Consider the following 16,456-nt stretch of genomic DNA (forward strand, 5'->3'; position numbering starts at 1 on the left):
TGGCCAGAGGAGCCATCTGATCCTGGCCTTCTGCCTTCCTTCATGCAGTGCCCTCTGCTTGGAAGGTCTCTTCTTGTTGGTCCACATCCCAGCAATGACTTCGATGTGCCAGTCTGCCATGGTTGCCATGGAATTGGTCCATATTTTCCTTGTAGAAAATTACAGTGTTCAGGGACATTGCAGAAAATTGCTAGTTATCTACTTGGGAAAAGTGAGGAACAGTTTATTCTCAGATATTTCATTTGGCTGCTTCTGGAAGAAGGCAAGAAGTTCTGAATATGAGTTACCATGTGAAAATAGCATAGCATGGGGTTTAAGTTTCCAGAAGCCCTCTGTATGACCCAGGCAGCAGACTGCAGGATTTAGTAGGATCGTAAGATTTGCAGTGCGATGCCACTTCTAGTTTGGTATTATTCTCCTGCTGCAAATGTACTCTAGTGAAAGCAGAAACAGTGGAACATGAAGTAATTTGAAAGGCACCCATTTATACCTGTCTTGTAAGTCTACAGATACAATATTTACTACTGGTGTATTTTAATAGACATGCTGACATGAAAATAAATAATACAAACTATTTGGTGTAGGCACTTTATACTGTTTTCTTAAAACAAGTTTTAATATTCTTCTCCTAATGAATGAAAGTATCTCTGTCCCGAGGCTGCTGTTGCTGCAGAGAGACACAGGTATGTCTAGAAGAGCCCTGCATTGGTCTGCATCTCTAAACCACCTCTGGTTTAGAGCCTTTCTCCACCACAAGCACAGAGTAAAGCCAAGGACATACATGTGTTGCAAGTCCAGTCTTTCACTGATTAGGGATCTGATCCTGGAAGACCCTCAGGTCTCTCTAGATTTCTCTGTACCTTCCAGAATAAGCAGGAAATCCCATATTTTTTAATCTTTTCCTTCTATATACCAATCAAGTTCTTTCCCATTTCCCCCCTGTTGTTGCGTTTAGTTTCTATGTGATTGTGAGTTGCTCGGTGCAAGTTGTGCATCTTGGTCTTGGTGATGGGAAGTACTCAACAGTCCCTCAAAGACAGTAGGAATGAGTTACAAAGGCTTCCAAACAGCCCAAGGATCTACTTGCCTTTGAAATTCTGTCATTCTAACCTAGTTCAACTGCCTCAGCCCAAAGAACTTGTTGTGATATTGGTATGCATGTCCAGGCTACACTGCTGGTGTGGCTATGGCTTTGGATCATTCACTGTCTTGGCACAGTCTATCTAAAGATTTGCTTGGAGCTGAAAGACAAATCCTGGTGCTCTGCTCTAGTAGTCCAGCCATAAGGAAGGCTCAGCACTAGATGAATTTATCCCAGACTTTACAACATTGTTCTTGAGTCCCTTGGAAATCTGCTTGTGTGCAGGTTCTCCAAGGCAGATGGATGTGCAGGATGATTTCTTCTGGCCAGTCACTGATACCAAAGGATGCCGTGAAAGCCTGGTACCTAGCAATGTCTTGGAATGACACTTTAGGAGGGGGTTGCAATGAACCCCAAAGAGCAGAAGACTTTAATAGGCTCATTGAGTTTCCCTCAAGCTGCTTTGTCCCTGCTTTGTTGCAGAGCCACTGCCCTGAACTTTCCCCACCGTCTCATCTGTGCCATCCTGCAACAGGTCTTGAGAGGTCATGTGCAGACTCAGAAGGGCTTTGGGTGTGGAGAAGGGCAGCCAAGCTGGAAGAAAGGAAATGCAAAAGCAAGTGTGATATTCCCATTCACTTCAAGCCCCAAGAATCTGAGAATTCATGCATCCATTGTAGACTTGAATTTCCCTAGTAGTTAACTCTAATTTTCTGCAGCTGCACAGGCATTAGTATAGTAATAATACTCTTAATAGCAGCGATGGCTGAGACAGTCAGATAAAAAAGATCACTTGTTTGGGGGGGGTGGGGGTGAGAAATAAAGACACTACAGATAGATCACCCTAGATGAATCTGTTATTAAAAATTATTTTCTGAACAACCCCAAATATTCTAATAATTTAAAAACAAAGTCAGCGAGAACTAAGGACCTCATTTTCCTAGTAATGACACAAACAACACTTGCTCTGAAAATAATGAACTGCAGGTAGCTCTTTTATTCAACCTTTTATGTACAGATAGTTCACTGGAATGACTGGCTGCCTGAGTTTCATACATAAGCTGGGATATATAATTATACTTATACGTCTTCCCCAGGATGAATTGCGGCGAATGAAGAGATGGGACGCAGCTTGATGCAAGCAAGATGTCCATTTTATTAGTGATTTTCTTACAATTATATATGTTTCTACCTTCTACATATTACACACTGATTGGTTAAATCTTAAGCATAAAAAACACTGATTGGTTAATATTTAAGGCACACCGTTAGAACAATAGGAACTTACTAGTTTATCTTGACATAGCAATAATTTCTATTCCAAGGTTAGGGAGTTTCTTTCTACGCAGCTTTCTTAATTACATATTGGTGCCATCCGTTCCCTTATCTGGCTACTTGTTTCTCTGTCCGTCTGGTTGCCTCCTCAACTGTGATGGCTCAGGGGTCTGCTGTTAGCTTGTTCCTTTGCTCCCAGGGCTTGTGCCCTACAAGTTCTAACAAGTCTCTATTCATCAGGCTATCAGTACTTGGACTCTTGTCCTTGAGGCCTTGTCCTACAATGAATTGCCCACATTCTTTAAGAGGGATACGTGCAGTTTCTTGGACAAGTTTGCATGATCAGCATCCTTTTCCTGCTGCTATACCCACAGGAATGTTGCTTGCTGCTCTTCATGGCTATTGCCAGATTCAGCTTCAGGTGAGCTTTGTCTTTCCCAACCTCATCCCTGTACACTTGGGCAGTGTTTGTATTTCCCCAGGTCCCCTGTCCCTGCTGCCACCTTTACTATTCTTCCTTTTCCCATTGAAATTTTGTTAGGAGCCCCTTGTTCATCCGTGCAGGCTTCCTGCCACTCTTGTGTGACTTCCTGCTCTCCAGGATGGACCGTTCTTGAGCTTGGAGGAGGTGGTCCTTGAAAACCAACCAGCTGCAGATGCCAGCTCCACCTTGTTGGCTCCTGTACAAACATGGGATTTTTGCAGTTTAAGGAGACAGGAAGCAAAGAAACAGCCTGACACATGTAGTTGACTTAGAGGTGGATTTGTGAGGAGTACTTGAACAATACATGTGGGTGTTTGGCCTAGCTGTGTCTTTCATCTTGCCTATGAAGCTTTGGATAGTCACTTCTAAGTGTTGCAACAGCAGTGGAAGGGATTGGAAAGGTGGAGAAATGGGTCTGCAGAGATCCGTAAACTTGCAGATAGAGGTCAAGGGAGCAGAAGCAGAGTAGTAAGAGACAGGACATGTTTGCATGTAGATCAGTCCAGCCTACCTTGCTTACTTTTGGGACTGGCAGTGTCCTGCCTTCCCTCACGCTCAGCAACTGATGACCTGAGTTTCCTTGCCTGTATCAGCTGCTGTGTACACTGATGTGCCTGTTGGGCAGCAATGGCACAAACTATTTCACAGCTCCCTCCATTCCACTGTGGAAGTGGTTTGTGTGATGGTGTGTGTAGTCAACACTCTTGGTCCTTCACCAGTGGTTAACACACCCAATCAGGGTCTCTCCTGCAAAGAAAAGCCCTATAACAAGCAGGTGTTTCCTTGCTGACTCTCCCAGGTAGGGCACAACGGTGCTACCCCTGAGAGCTGCTGGCTGTTGGAAGAGCTCACCATTGTCATGCCCACCAAAGGTGTCATGTATAACTTTGTAAGTGCTGGCTGGCCAGAGAAAAAGGTGATGGTCTCACCTTATGAATCCTCAACATCCTGGATGCGGACTGTGTTAATGTTGGCCTCAAGGTAAGCTCTAGGCTCATCTTGTATCTTCAGCTGTTGCATGGATCTGTGCCAATACAGGCTGTGTGTCAGCAGTTCTCATATTTTGACTTCTGCATGTGGTTTGAGCCTTTTATTTGCAGTGGGTTTCCTTGTTATTTCTTTAGCAAAATCATTCGGAATGGTTTAGTGTTATTATCACTCAGAACACTGTTTCCTAATGCCATATGGGTGCAGCCACGGCACAGGCAGAAGGACAGGGGAGGACAGAGCAGGTAGGACACAGTTCAGCAGCATGTCCTCATTTTGTCACCACACCTGGAGCACCCACTGCATCGCCTGGTGTCTGTAGAGTGGGAGCAGCTGCAAGATGAATACCTTGGTGCAATCTAACTCCATCATGTTTTGTTTGAGAAAATAATTCTAACACATCAAATTAGAGTACTGGAGATATTTTAATCTCTGCATAGCGTGGCAATGTATCAGCTTTTCTAATACGGGATAAGGAGACTAAATTCAGTTAGAAACTAGTGATAACTGGAAGTTGTTGAAACATGGAGATGTTTTTAAGCTTGATCTTTGAAATGAATAACTGATTAAAGTTGAATAAACAGTGAAAAAAATGATATAGTCTTTTCATCCCTATATATGAAATTTGAAGTAATGTGTGCTATGCCATATTTCAAGCAAGTACAAATTGGAAAGCTGAGCTATGCTGATTTTGGATGTAATATTTATAATGGAAATAACAGTCTGGATGAATGGGACAATAATACTGTGTTTAATACCTGTATGGCAATTTTAAACCTCTATAGATGTGTTTCTATTTACAGTGAGGTTACACTTTCATAGCACATTAATTTTTCTTTACGCTGCTCTTGATTCCCAAGCTAAAGATATTCTCCTGAAATCTTTCTTCCCAAGACACAGGAAAACATGATAACATTTTTAGCATCTGTGAAGGATTCAACAAGGAAAACATGATAACATTTTTAGCATCTGTGAAGGATTCAACAACTCAGCGCAGGTTTCAGTGGTGGAATTGACCTAAGAGGGAAAAACCTCTCTCAGACTGAATACCAAGGTTAAAATCTAATCTCTTAAAAACTTCCCATCCGTCATTTAACCTCCTGGATAAGGTTTCCAAACTCCTATCAGTGAGCTGATGGCTTGCCCGTAGATTGAAGTGGATGTTAATGAAGACTTATGTTCAGTCTTCCTTTAAAAGCCTAATCCTGAATATGTATTTTCATAAGCGTGCCAAAAATAGACACATCTAACTACATTTTTTTTTATTTCTATGATATTCGGCCAGAACTTGCTGAAAGGTTTGAAGGAAATCAGGGGGGAAGTTTGAGACATGAAATCAGAACTGCACATTTGACTTTCTGATCAGTCTCCTAGTTGAGGGAATTTGGGACTGTTCCCTTGTAAACAGCTGTAGTTAGAAACTGCGTTTAATTATTATTTTTTTTAGAGTTCGAAGAAGACTAATACATTTAACGTCTTTGGGAAAGTTAATGCTATTTTGTTTTACTTTTGCTTGACTCTTGCACAGCCATACATACCCATTTCAATTTAATTTTCTTCCTGGCTTGATATTCCCCCTGTGCTTTAAATTGAGTATTTGCCTTCCCATACATAGAGAAACTAGTTAGTGTCCACCACAGTCATTAAAAACCTTTAACGCATCAGTAAAAGAGTTTTTATTCTCCTATCTATAGCAAATATGATGCCTTGCTATGATTTAAAATGCATGTGGAAGAATATGTGATGGACAAGTTACTCAGGATTGAATAAACATGAAAATTGTGTTTTCTATGACATTATTCCTTTGCACTGTTTATTTATGTTGCAATCACAATTCAGGCCAATAAAATTTGCCTAGCAGTGCACTATTTGAAAAATGCTTTTTTAGGGCTCTTTCTTGACATTCTTTCACCTCTTAAATCCGGAGGTCCTGTTACCAATAGGTACGATCTTGAAAGCCTCCGAGTGGCCTAAAAGTCTTAATGCCACTAACAGCCACTGGGACTTGCACGCTTTTGAAATATTTTATTCTGAATCTTATTATTCACATGTCAGGAGAAAAGAACAAAGTTAGGCTGATAAGGTGAAAATGATGCAAAACATCTTTTCACAAATTGGCATACTGGCAATGTACAGTATCTGGGAACGCTCTGTGTTCGGTGCAGCAGCGTGTATCTCATGGGGAAATAGGATGGCTGTGTTTTCCTGCTCTAAGGAGAGTTCGGATGTATAGGCTTCAAAACTATTAGCGATGTTGGACTGAATGTTGCCCAGGTGGACACTGAAAACTTGGGGAAAACATTTCACAGTCGAGGGGAAGAAACAATTGTGCCTTTGGGAGCTGTTTTTGTAAAAATGGCAAGAGTTCAGTGCAGTATGGGGGTCTGGTTGGGAGGAGAGGCCAGTAGCAGAGGGTTGGAGACCCACCTACTGACGTGAAGGTGGTGACTCCCATGGAGAAGCAGTTTACCAGGTCTTCAGCGCTCCCCAAGCAGATGGTTGTCAATATGTATGTGTGTCTCTCTGAGTCTATCTACACAGAGAAAACCTGCAGAAAAAGAATCATAGACAATGCAAAGAGGAAGATGCTGTAGCAAGTTTCAGTCTCTAACTTTGCCTCTGAGAACCACAGTGTGGAGAGAAACCAAGAAGCTGTGTTGTAACCATTTCTGGCAAAGAACTAGATCTCCTGCAAAGCCTGCCTACCCTTTTCCTTGGGCTTTTGTGTGAGTTAAGAGCAGCTGTTCTAATGAGACCTTCTGATTGTTTCAAATCCTCACCAGATCCTCTACAAAGTCACGGTTGTGACTGGAGACATTGAAAGCAGTGGTACTGATACCAGTATTTTCATGACGGTCTTTGGATCCAATGGGAACACTGAGGAGATGCAGCTGGAAAAAAATGGAGATAGGTACAGTAACTTTGCCATTTTTGTTGATTAGAAGTGAAGTGATAACTGATTCGAGTGCCAAGTCAAGAAGCACCTGGGGCTTTGATCGTGCTCTCACTGAAACACAAAGATAAACTCATTGACTTTATAGATGCAGAACTGGCTCCTTGTAAGTGTTGTAATGCATTTAGCAGAGCAGAGGAAGGGAGAGCACTGTGTAGCCAGGGAAACCATCCTTTGTCGTTTGTAGAAGTTTTGTTTAACCTGTTCCTCAGTGGCTTTAGAGATAAGCATTGTGAACAAAAATACAATTCGTGAAGTCCTGTGTCAGCTCCAAGAGGAACTGTGGACTTAGCATGAAACCACAGGTGCAATTTCTGCAAAATGCATCTTTTTTGGAAGAATAAGTAATTTAATTTAAACATTATTTAATGGGAATGCATGAGTAACTGCATAATGAAAAAAACACAAACCAATGTGCACGCACCTGCCTTGGGAAGTGCCTGTGATGGGAAGGGAAGGTGCTGACTCCTCCGTCTGCTCCTCCCCATTCCTCAGCTGGCCAGATGTCAGCCAGCTTGTTCCAGAAGCCACGCAAGAGATGCCAGGGCCTGAGCTGCTAAGCTGAGGGCCCTGCTGGAAATGGACTTCTTAGCTCAGACTCTGTGCCACACTAATGTGGTTTTGGAACTGGAGCTGGCTTGTCTGCAGCTGGCACAAAAAAGGACACATGATGACATCTGCCTGCCCAGACGTGGCCTTATGGTGCAGGGGGATGGAAATGGGCTGTGAGCTGTGCATAGTGCTGCACCGTGCACTCAGAATTTAATAAAAAGATGAAATCTCATGTTTTCTTCAGCAGAAACAGCTAACAAACACCATAACCCTAGTCTGACGCCAGCATTTCTGTAAGCCAAAAAAAATCCACATGCAACCGATCCATTTCCTAATGCTTTCCTGTTCCTTTCTAGTACCTCCTTTGATACAGAAAGTTTTGGCACGCTCAAGAATGAACATGGCACTAACCATCTTTTAGAGCTGTTCTTCATCAGACTTTAACTGACTACCTCTGGTCTTACTCAGTAAAGCGTCTACGGAGTGTCAGGAGGGCTGGAGCATTTGGTCATACAGTTTGAGCTCAGCCTGCTGGGGTGATGCTAGACTCTTCCTCCAGCCTCCTGGTGATGTAGCATTTCTTATCATGTGTTGGCTGGATAAGTGAAAATAAGGTTCCCTGCACAGAGGTGTTTGCTCAGGGGATGTTTTACTTGCAGCTGTCATAGCAGAGTGGGTGTCCAGGCAAGTGTGTTCAGCTAAGCTTGAAACTTTCATGTGTTTAGTTAGTAACAACCACAAGCCTTATTTGCTCTGAAAAAAATGTAGTAGAGGTGCTGCTGGCTAAAATCTCCATGAGGAACACAGCTGACTCACACAGAAAACCATAGCTTTTGGCCCTGCTGCCCGTTACAGAGAGACATCCAATGTGTCGGGCAATCCACTTGGGTTACCAGCATGCCTGGCTATCAGTGACATCCCCCTTCCAAGAACCCAGGCAATCCCAAACTGATCTGTCTTCCAGCATTTTAAGCCAAACATTCAATTCTAGTAGGTGGGAAAATGGACCACAACTGTTTGTATTTAAAAGTAAAGCACACTTCACATCAGGGTATGTCAACCAAAAATCTCTAAAAGAGACCAAGACATCTCCAACCCCTGGAGAGAGGGGTTGAAGCTTTGCTCCACCTGGACAGACAGGTGATACCCCTAAACTATGTGGTCTATAAAAACCATCATATTTGTCTATATGGGTGGCATGGATAATCTCTGAAATAAGGTTATGAAAACGCAATAAAGGAGAGCTGCACAGTTTGCGTGTTATTAGTTGCTTGGGTTGTCTTCTGCCAGTAGATCTGCAAAAGGTGGTGAAAACTCAGTGGGGCTGTATAAAGAAGGATGTGTAAAACACAGCTATTAATATATTAATATCCCCAGGGTGCTGTGCTGTTCTTTGAAGATGTACTGGTACATCTGCTAGCTGGAGGTGCTCTGTATCAGACCTCCAAATGTACAGAGCTCGTCATCTCATTAGCACCCCTCTGTAGAGGACATGCCTGTCCCCAGATACACATACTGCCTGTTTCCACACCACTCCCACCAGTCTCCATCCAGCTTTTAACATGACAGGCTTCCCCGGCTTTTGTTTTGCATGGAAATCTCTCCAGCCTTCACGCCAGCAGTGAGGGATGGGTGAGAGCTGCTGCAACCAAATGGGAAAAGGCACTTCATCTTTTTGGGGGCCATCCAGTGCCAATTCACTCACAGCAGCTTAGTGCATTACGAAGAACCATCTGTCTAACCTGCCGCAGATTTAAGGCAATTTTAGCTACATTACTGTTATTGCCAAGACCTCTGGGCAATAGAAAAATAAATTCAGGCATGGGTAGGAAAGCTTAATGAAATCCTTCAGATAAATGATTCAGTGTCCTGGAAAAGGAGCAGCGGCAGTCAGCTTGTCTGGGTACTTCTTCCTTCCTCAATTTTTTTTCAGGCTTATGTTCATGTTCATATAGATTAGGGATAGAAAAGAACTCGAGTCACCCAGTTTGTCACTTTAGCGATTGCTTCCCTCTAGTACAATGACTTCTTGAAAGTAACAGGTGAGTATCAGCCTTACAAACTGCAAACAGAGCATTTACTTAAGATAAATAAAGGTTTATTTTGCTAACAGACTAGCTTAGAGTTGCTCAGCCTGGAAAGGATCAGAGTAAGAGACTTCTATGAAGCTTTGTAGGTGAGTGTAATGAAAACGGATTGTGGGATAATTCAGGCTGGAAGGGTCACACCTTTTTATTTTTTAAATAGATGTGGAAATCAGTCCAGTCCAGGCACAAAAGCACATTCTCCTTCTCACAGTCAGACAGGCTGTCTTGGTGTCCGGTACCAGAGAAAGACAAATAACAAGAGGGGAGTTTTTCAAAGAGCAAACATAACCCTTAATAACTAGAAATGGGACCAAAATGCCCTGTCCAAATGCCTCTGGGAGGGCAGGGAAAGCGATGCTGGATGAAAACTGAGTGCCTGGAGCCAATCCCTGTTGCTAACATCTGCAGCTATGCAGGCGCAGATAATGGCGTGTGGATAATCACATTCATGCTGCAGGGTGTAATCTGAGCAGAGGTTGGTAAAGAAATGGGTTTTTTTCCTCTGTATCCTGGCATTGCACAGCTATAGGGGGCTGAGTACATTGCCGGGTATCATCATATAACGGCTTGTCTATATTATTGGTAGTGGCCCCAGTTTGCAGAGCTCCCTCCAGATCTCTCAGCAGACCCAGGTAACTCACGAGAAGTTTGCACATAGGAGGAACCTCAACAGCAGAGCAGTGATGGTGGTGCTTGGTAGATGCCCTGGATTTGCCTGCCTTTCTACTTAACAAGGGTTGGATTTCCATCTCCAAGCTCATGGCAGGTCTGACAGAGTATTTTGGGGGAAAACCTGGAGGATGTGCTTGCTCTGAATAGAGTAATATTGAGCCTGAGTCAGCACTTTCTGAGAAGCAAGGCTTTCCTCCTAGTACCATTGATGCTAAGAGGGAGGTAAGGTGGCTGCGGTCCTAACCAGTGTAATAGCTTCTTCAGGAGGCATATGCTAGCTGGTTTTCCCATTTTCCTGCTTTTTGCTGATTGCTATGGATGAATGGTTCGTACACATCCTTGTGCCTGTATACAGCAGCCAAGCAGAGGATAAGACCTTTCATGCAGTGTTGCACAAACCCACTCTGGTTCCTACTAAAGACAGAGCTAGTTTGCAAATTAAAATACCCCAAATTCATGAGGGGAGCATGGGACGGTTGGGTTTGGCTCCTTTCTAACACAATTTGCCTGTGCTTACTAAACTTAGCACTGGGCTCTGACTTGCAATCAGGTTGCCGTGTTTAGCTGAGCTGCAGCAACTATCTCCACGGCAAATGCAAATTATGTGCTGCATCTTAGCGAAAGAAGATTAAGCAAAATTGCTTTGCCTTCTAGTCAGGATGGGCTAAGGGCAGGCATGTGGGCAGATGCCAGGAGGAAGGCAATGTGCCAAAACCTGACTGTGAGCCTTTATTGTTCTGGTTACAGTGATAATGTATGCTACAGGCTGCCTGGAATGACTCCAGGTGCCTCGTATGGGCTTGATTTTCCAGGAGAGGAGGAATCCCTGTCAAACCTGCACTGAGGTGTCTTGCCAAAAACACAGTAGCTGGTGATTGCAGGATGGGAAAGTTCAAGTCCAATAAAATGTACTCATAAACTTTTTAACTCGAGGCTGTTGGCAAGGTTCAAGTTGCAGCATGGACAGGGGCTTGAAACGCAACGATGCTGTAAAGCAGTGGGAAACATCCTCATTCTTTCAATCCCTCCAGGTTTGAGCGAGGCCAAGAGGACAGGTTCATTATGGAGATCGCCAATATCGCACCCCTCAGGAAGATGAGAATCCGGACGGATGGGAAGGGGACTCGCCCGCACTGGTACCTGGAAAGGGTAATGTACTACACATCGCACATCTCTTTGTAACCTGCTTGTGTTGAAGCTTCCCGGCCCTTGAGAGAGAGGAGAAAGGCAGTGAGTGAATCGCTTTGATTAATTTCCTTCATTTTTCCATTTGGTTTCACATGTTTTTTTTCCTGCAAGAATTGAGTCAAAAAAGAAGAGAGCAAGGGCAAAAGCTGTGCTGTAAAGCTTCACAACTGTCTCTACTGTCAGATCACACTCTCCCTCCCTGAAAAAGAGCCTTGCCTTGCCATCAGGACACTTCCAATATTTTCTGGTCCCCAGGATGTACCCTCAGCTCCTGCAGACCTCTGCCATGCTCTGACCCTGTGGCAGAGTGGATCTCCCTCTGTCAGGCAGGGACAGCTGGTGTGGGCCTGGGCTGGGTGAGACATTTCCAAATAGTCCATCCTTTCAGGTGAAGCATCCCATCTCTCCCCTTCCCTTATCCCTCTAGCACACAGGGGGATTTCTTTCTTTTCTTGTTCATACAAGGAAGGTGTTGTTTTCTTCTTGCATTTTACATAGATCGTGCAGAATGTCTCCCACCACTTCAGTTGATTGTATTTTCCCCTAGTGTCCTATCTTGCACAAAAGCACAGTGCTCGCCTTTATCTTCTCTACCAAATCACCAGCTCCTTGTAAAGACCACTTATACTTGGGCAGTTCAATGTAGTTTGCTTGTTATGGGTCCTTATAATTATATTTCTGAGATAGAGATGGAGCGATGTGCCGATTCCACACCATCAGATGTCATTAAGGGAGAAGCACCTCTCTGCCACGTTTATTTAGCATGGGGTTTTCTGGAGCAGATACCCTGCTGGATTTCCATATCTTGACTTTTTCATGAGAATACATTAGGACCCAGTAGCCTAACCCATGGTCAGAAAGAATAGTGCATGATCTTTTTATTAGGTCCTTTATCCTTTTCGACTAGTCTGAAGCTGTCCTCCTTTTTCCCATAAATAATGTGGTTTTAAACACTGGTCCTAGGTAGCCAGCAGTTTCCAGCGAAGTGATGAACTGTCATGTCAAGGCTTTCCCAGGGATGTGGGCAAAGAGGACCCTCATTTGGACCCATTTGTGGGGTTTATAGCCCTCTTGTAACCCTACAGAAGCAACAGGTGGTCCATGCATGTGACTTTGAGACCAGGATTTTAGAAGCTTTTGAAAATGGCACCATAGTTTCTATTTTTCTTAGAGAAACAGAGCATGGGAGGATCTTCTGACTCCAGTGATACGTAGAGAAATTTATTTATTAATTTTCTTTTCCACCTTCCCTGCAAAGGTAAACATAGCATTTACATTTGCAGGCAGAGGGCGAGGACAGGAGGGCTGTGGAAGGGGGGAGGAAGGATTTGTGTTCTGTGATTTGTATTCCAGCCTTGAAAACTTATGTAGCCTAGTGTGACATGAAAACTGATCTGAGCCCATTTCCATTTCTGTCAAAAGTGCATATTAAAACTGCATAATGAAATACTTGTGGGGGTAGTGCTAAACTCTCAGACAGATGGTTCACAGTTAGTGCTAACTAGCACAGTGAAATGAGAAGCTAGATTAAGCCATCAACCCCGTAATTAACCATTTGTTGCTCCATTTATCTCCAGGATATTCTCAGTTTTCTTGTTCTATTAAAATAACAATAAATAATCTTTTTAATTCTCTTTGGTCTTTTTGTAAACTGTTGCTGGTCATAATTTATACTGCTTTTAGTTTACCAGAAATAGAAATGGATAAATACCAATTAAAATGCATGAATTATCATTGATGTTGTACACAGCTGAAAGATTAAATTTACAAGCAGGGAAGTAGTCTTTTTTTTTTTTTCTGTCTAGATAAAATACATTGATATTTCATTCAGAATCTCAGTGAAGTAATGAACTTGGTGCCAAAGATTCAAACTGCAGCAAAAGATAAGTTTTAATTGCTGATACCTAATCCTCTAGAGGGAAGAAAATTTGATTAGTGATGTGTTGGGCCAGGATGAATATTATTGATTGTTGTGATGCACAGAAAGAGGTGTCAAAAACTCTCCAAAGATGAGCAACACTTTCTGATCTCACCACTGCTGGGAGAGACATCGAGACTGAATATTTTACTCTGATTTAATGCTGATTCTCATGTTCTTCTGCATCAAGACACCATGGCACTACTTTGTGTTTCTGAAAAATTTGAGACTGGAATCATAGAATCATTACATGGTTTGGGTTGGAAGGGACCTTCAAAAGCCATCTAGTCCAACCCTCTGCTATGAGCAGGGACATCTTCAACTGGATCAGGTTGCTCAGAGCCCCATCCAACCTGGCCTTGGATGGGGCATCTACAGCTTCTCTGGGCAACCTGTTCCAGTGTTTCACCACCATCATTATAAAAAAGAAATTGTGACTTCTAATTAGGAAACTTATCTAAATGCATGCTTTGGGAACCTCCTCCAGGGATAGCCAGTTCCTCAGTCCACATGATGATTTCACCTGCTGCCCACTGTCTTAGACATAGAGTTGAAAAGCTGGAAATAAGAAGGGCTGAAAGCTGTCTGAGTGAAACGATACAAATTGTGAGACTGTTGAATTCTGTAGAGTTGCTTCCCTCAGAATTTTAATGTTACTTTGTGCTGTCAAAGCCAGGCAGATAAGAAGCTGCCTTAATGAAGCACTAATTGCATTGCATTCAAATGTCACAAATAATCCTGGATGTGGGACTCGGTTTTTATTCAATTTTTCTTTCTTTATATAAAGGACATTAAGAGAATTTGAGACAATTCATTATGTAGCTGAAGCTGGCTGTTATTCTTTGCAACAGAGCAAAGTCTTTCTGTTTTATGGTCAGAGGGTCCTGTTTTTAAGCAAAGACTAATGACGTGCAACAGAGCCGTAAAAAACTGTAGTTGAGGCTTTAAAGATTAATTCCAGGATCTATGTATGTTGGTGTTAGTTAGTTCTACAGCCCAGTTAAAATCCATGCATAATTAGTGATAAAGTTTGAGCTTAAAAGCACAGAGCATGTCCAGCTCTAGGTATCCTAAAAAGTAGTTTAGTTAATGTTTTAGGTATCCTAAAAAGTAGTTTAGATGCAATGTAAAGTAGCAGTCTCATTGCCAAGCAGTAGCTAATTTTTCTGAGGAACAAACAGAAAATAAAAATAGGCTCAGCTCAGATCCCTAAGATGACTTTCTTGACCCTCATGGTTGAAATCAAAATCCTGCATCATCCTCCATGCGTGCAACACCCACAAACATCCCTTTGTAGGATGGGTTTTGTTTTGTGTTATTTTACTCATTGAAAAAGATAGGTTCAGCTCTCCCCTCTTCTACCAAACTATTTAGGCCTCCTCTGTAGTCAGTAGAGAGGGAGAGATCTGGGAGTGGGAGAGATGCCTTGAGCAGCTGTTTACCTGCCCCTGGCTTGGGTGGGATGCACTGCTTCCCCAGTGGTACCCAGCTCCAACCACTGACCGCAGGGAGAGCCTCAACCATGCACTTAGGCTAGATGCCCGGCGTTTAGGCAGTGCGTGCTAGGGAAGGTAGGCAACATACCCACATCGTGACTGAGCAACCAGCCTGCCACAGATTTCTTGCTGCCTCCACATCCCTTGCTGTGATCTCCCCTGAGCAAGCAAAGCTTGTGAAATGATTCTTTTTCTCCTGCCTGCTCTCCTCTGGAGCAGCATCCCCAAACAAGGTAGCAGAGGCTGCTCACTCTGTCTGTGCTAACTGCTTACATGAAGCTGCATACGGGTGAAATCACTCATCCTGGGTGAGGGGCTGGGGATGGAAAGAAAAAGCATTTTGCTCCAGCAGTTTAAGTAGCCAGACAGTTTTTCCTAGACAGCATCTGGAGTGTTGGGCATGGGCTGGTTATTTGTGAGAGGTCTGATCTCTCTGCAAGTGCACTCCAGCTGGCAACTCTAATCTGCTTCTACCCCCTGCTGCTTTCCTGACATTTCCCTGCAAGCTTTGCTCAGGACATTTTGCTACTAACAGTGTCACTGTCATTCCCAAGCAGGGCAGAGGTAGAGCTGGCTGAACCTTTTCCAGCATAGAGTTAAGCACCAAGGGGGAAAAAAAGCATTTAAGTCGACCTGACATTAATCATGATTCAAATTTGCAGATTTTAGCCAAAGACAGGTTTCTCGGTTGGACTCCTAAGAGGATGTAGACATTGTTCACATGTCCTTGAGAGAGGAGAATTCCTTCTGGTCTATGTCCCAGCAGAGTGGGAACCACCTGGGGTGGTGGGGACCTGATTCCTGCTTGGTTCAAAGCAAGGATTCAATTCAACATCTCTTGACTCATAGAACAACAGTTTTTTTGACCACAAATAGTGTCACCGGCTGTGAATATGCAGCTTTTTAGAAAAGTGAGACAGCTTGAACAGCCCAAAATGTCCTCTACCTCTGGGATGAAGGTGCTGTGTTACATATCCCTGTTTAGCATCAGGCAGAGAGAAAACCCCAGATGAGTGTCCTACCCATAGAACTGTACAGAGTGCACAAATAGCATGGGTGCTGCTTCGACTTCGGTGTAGCTACTGCCCTCTTTAAAATAATGTTTTATAATCTGGAGCAATGTTCTTCTTTTGAACTGCTAAAGTCTCTGGCAAAGCTTGGTTGGGGTCAGCAGAAGGCCACGGACTGGGACACATGCAGTTCAAGGACAGAATTTAAACACATTTTATCTCAAGATAAGTTTTATAAGTTTCTTAGGCTGATATATAAGAGTGCAGCAGAAGGTCACTAAGATAGTCAAGAAGCTGAAGCATATGGCACACTAGGAAAGGCTGAGGTAAATGGAGTTTTTAAGCCTTGAGAAGAAAAGGCCGAGGGGGAACCTAATCACAGTCTTCTGCTGCTCAAAGGAAGCTTATGGAGACCATTGCAGAGAGGTGAACACTGAAAAGGCATGAGGCAATGGACACAAGTTGCCACAAGGCAAATCATGATTGGATATAAGGACAAAAACTTTCCCAATGAGAGTGATGCAACCCTGGGATGGGGACCCAGAGTGCTGGGGGAATCTCCACCCTTCAAGATTTTCAAAACACAATTGGACATGGCCTTTCAGTTAGCCATTCTTGGAGCAGGAGGTGGGACTAGACACCTCCAGGTACCCCTTTTAACTTCACATTTTCCATGAATCCATGATTAATTTCTTCCTAATACCATGTCACACTTCTCAGACATGTCTGGGCTCATGTTTCCATGGCATTTGC

General features: G+C 43.3%; 1 protein-coding gene across 1 annotated transcript in view; it reads left to right on the forward strand.

Moving 5' to 3' along the window:
• Window positions 1-16,456, forward strand: part of LOXHD1 (lipoxygenase homology PLAT domains 1) — a 148,139-nt gene that overhangs the window by 97,190 nt on the left and 34,493 nt on the right. The window contains 4 exon segments of the mRNA XM_056323194.1: window positions 3,640-3,724; window positions 3,727-3,821; window positions 6,611-6,738; window positions 11,123-11,240. Coding sequence (XP_056179169.1) covers window positions 3,640-3,724; window positions 3,727-3,821; window positions 6,611-6,738; window positions 11,123-11,240 — 426 coding nt within the window.

This window comes from Falco biarmicus, chromosome W, assembly GCF_023638135.1.
Source record: "Falco biarmicus isolate bFalBia1 chromosome W, bFalBia1.pri, whole genome shotgun sequence".
Lineage (NCBI taxonomy): Eukaryota > Metazoa > Chordata > Aves > Falconiformes > Falconidae > Falco > Falco biarmicus.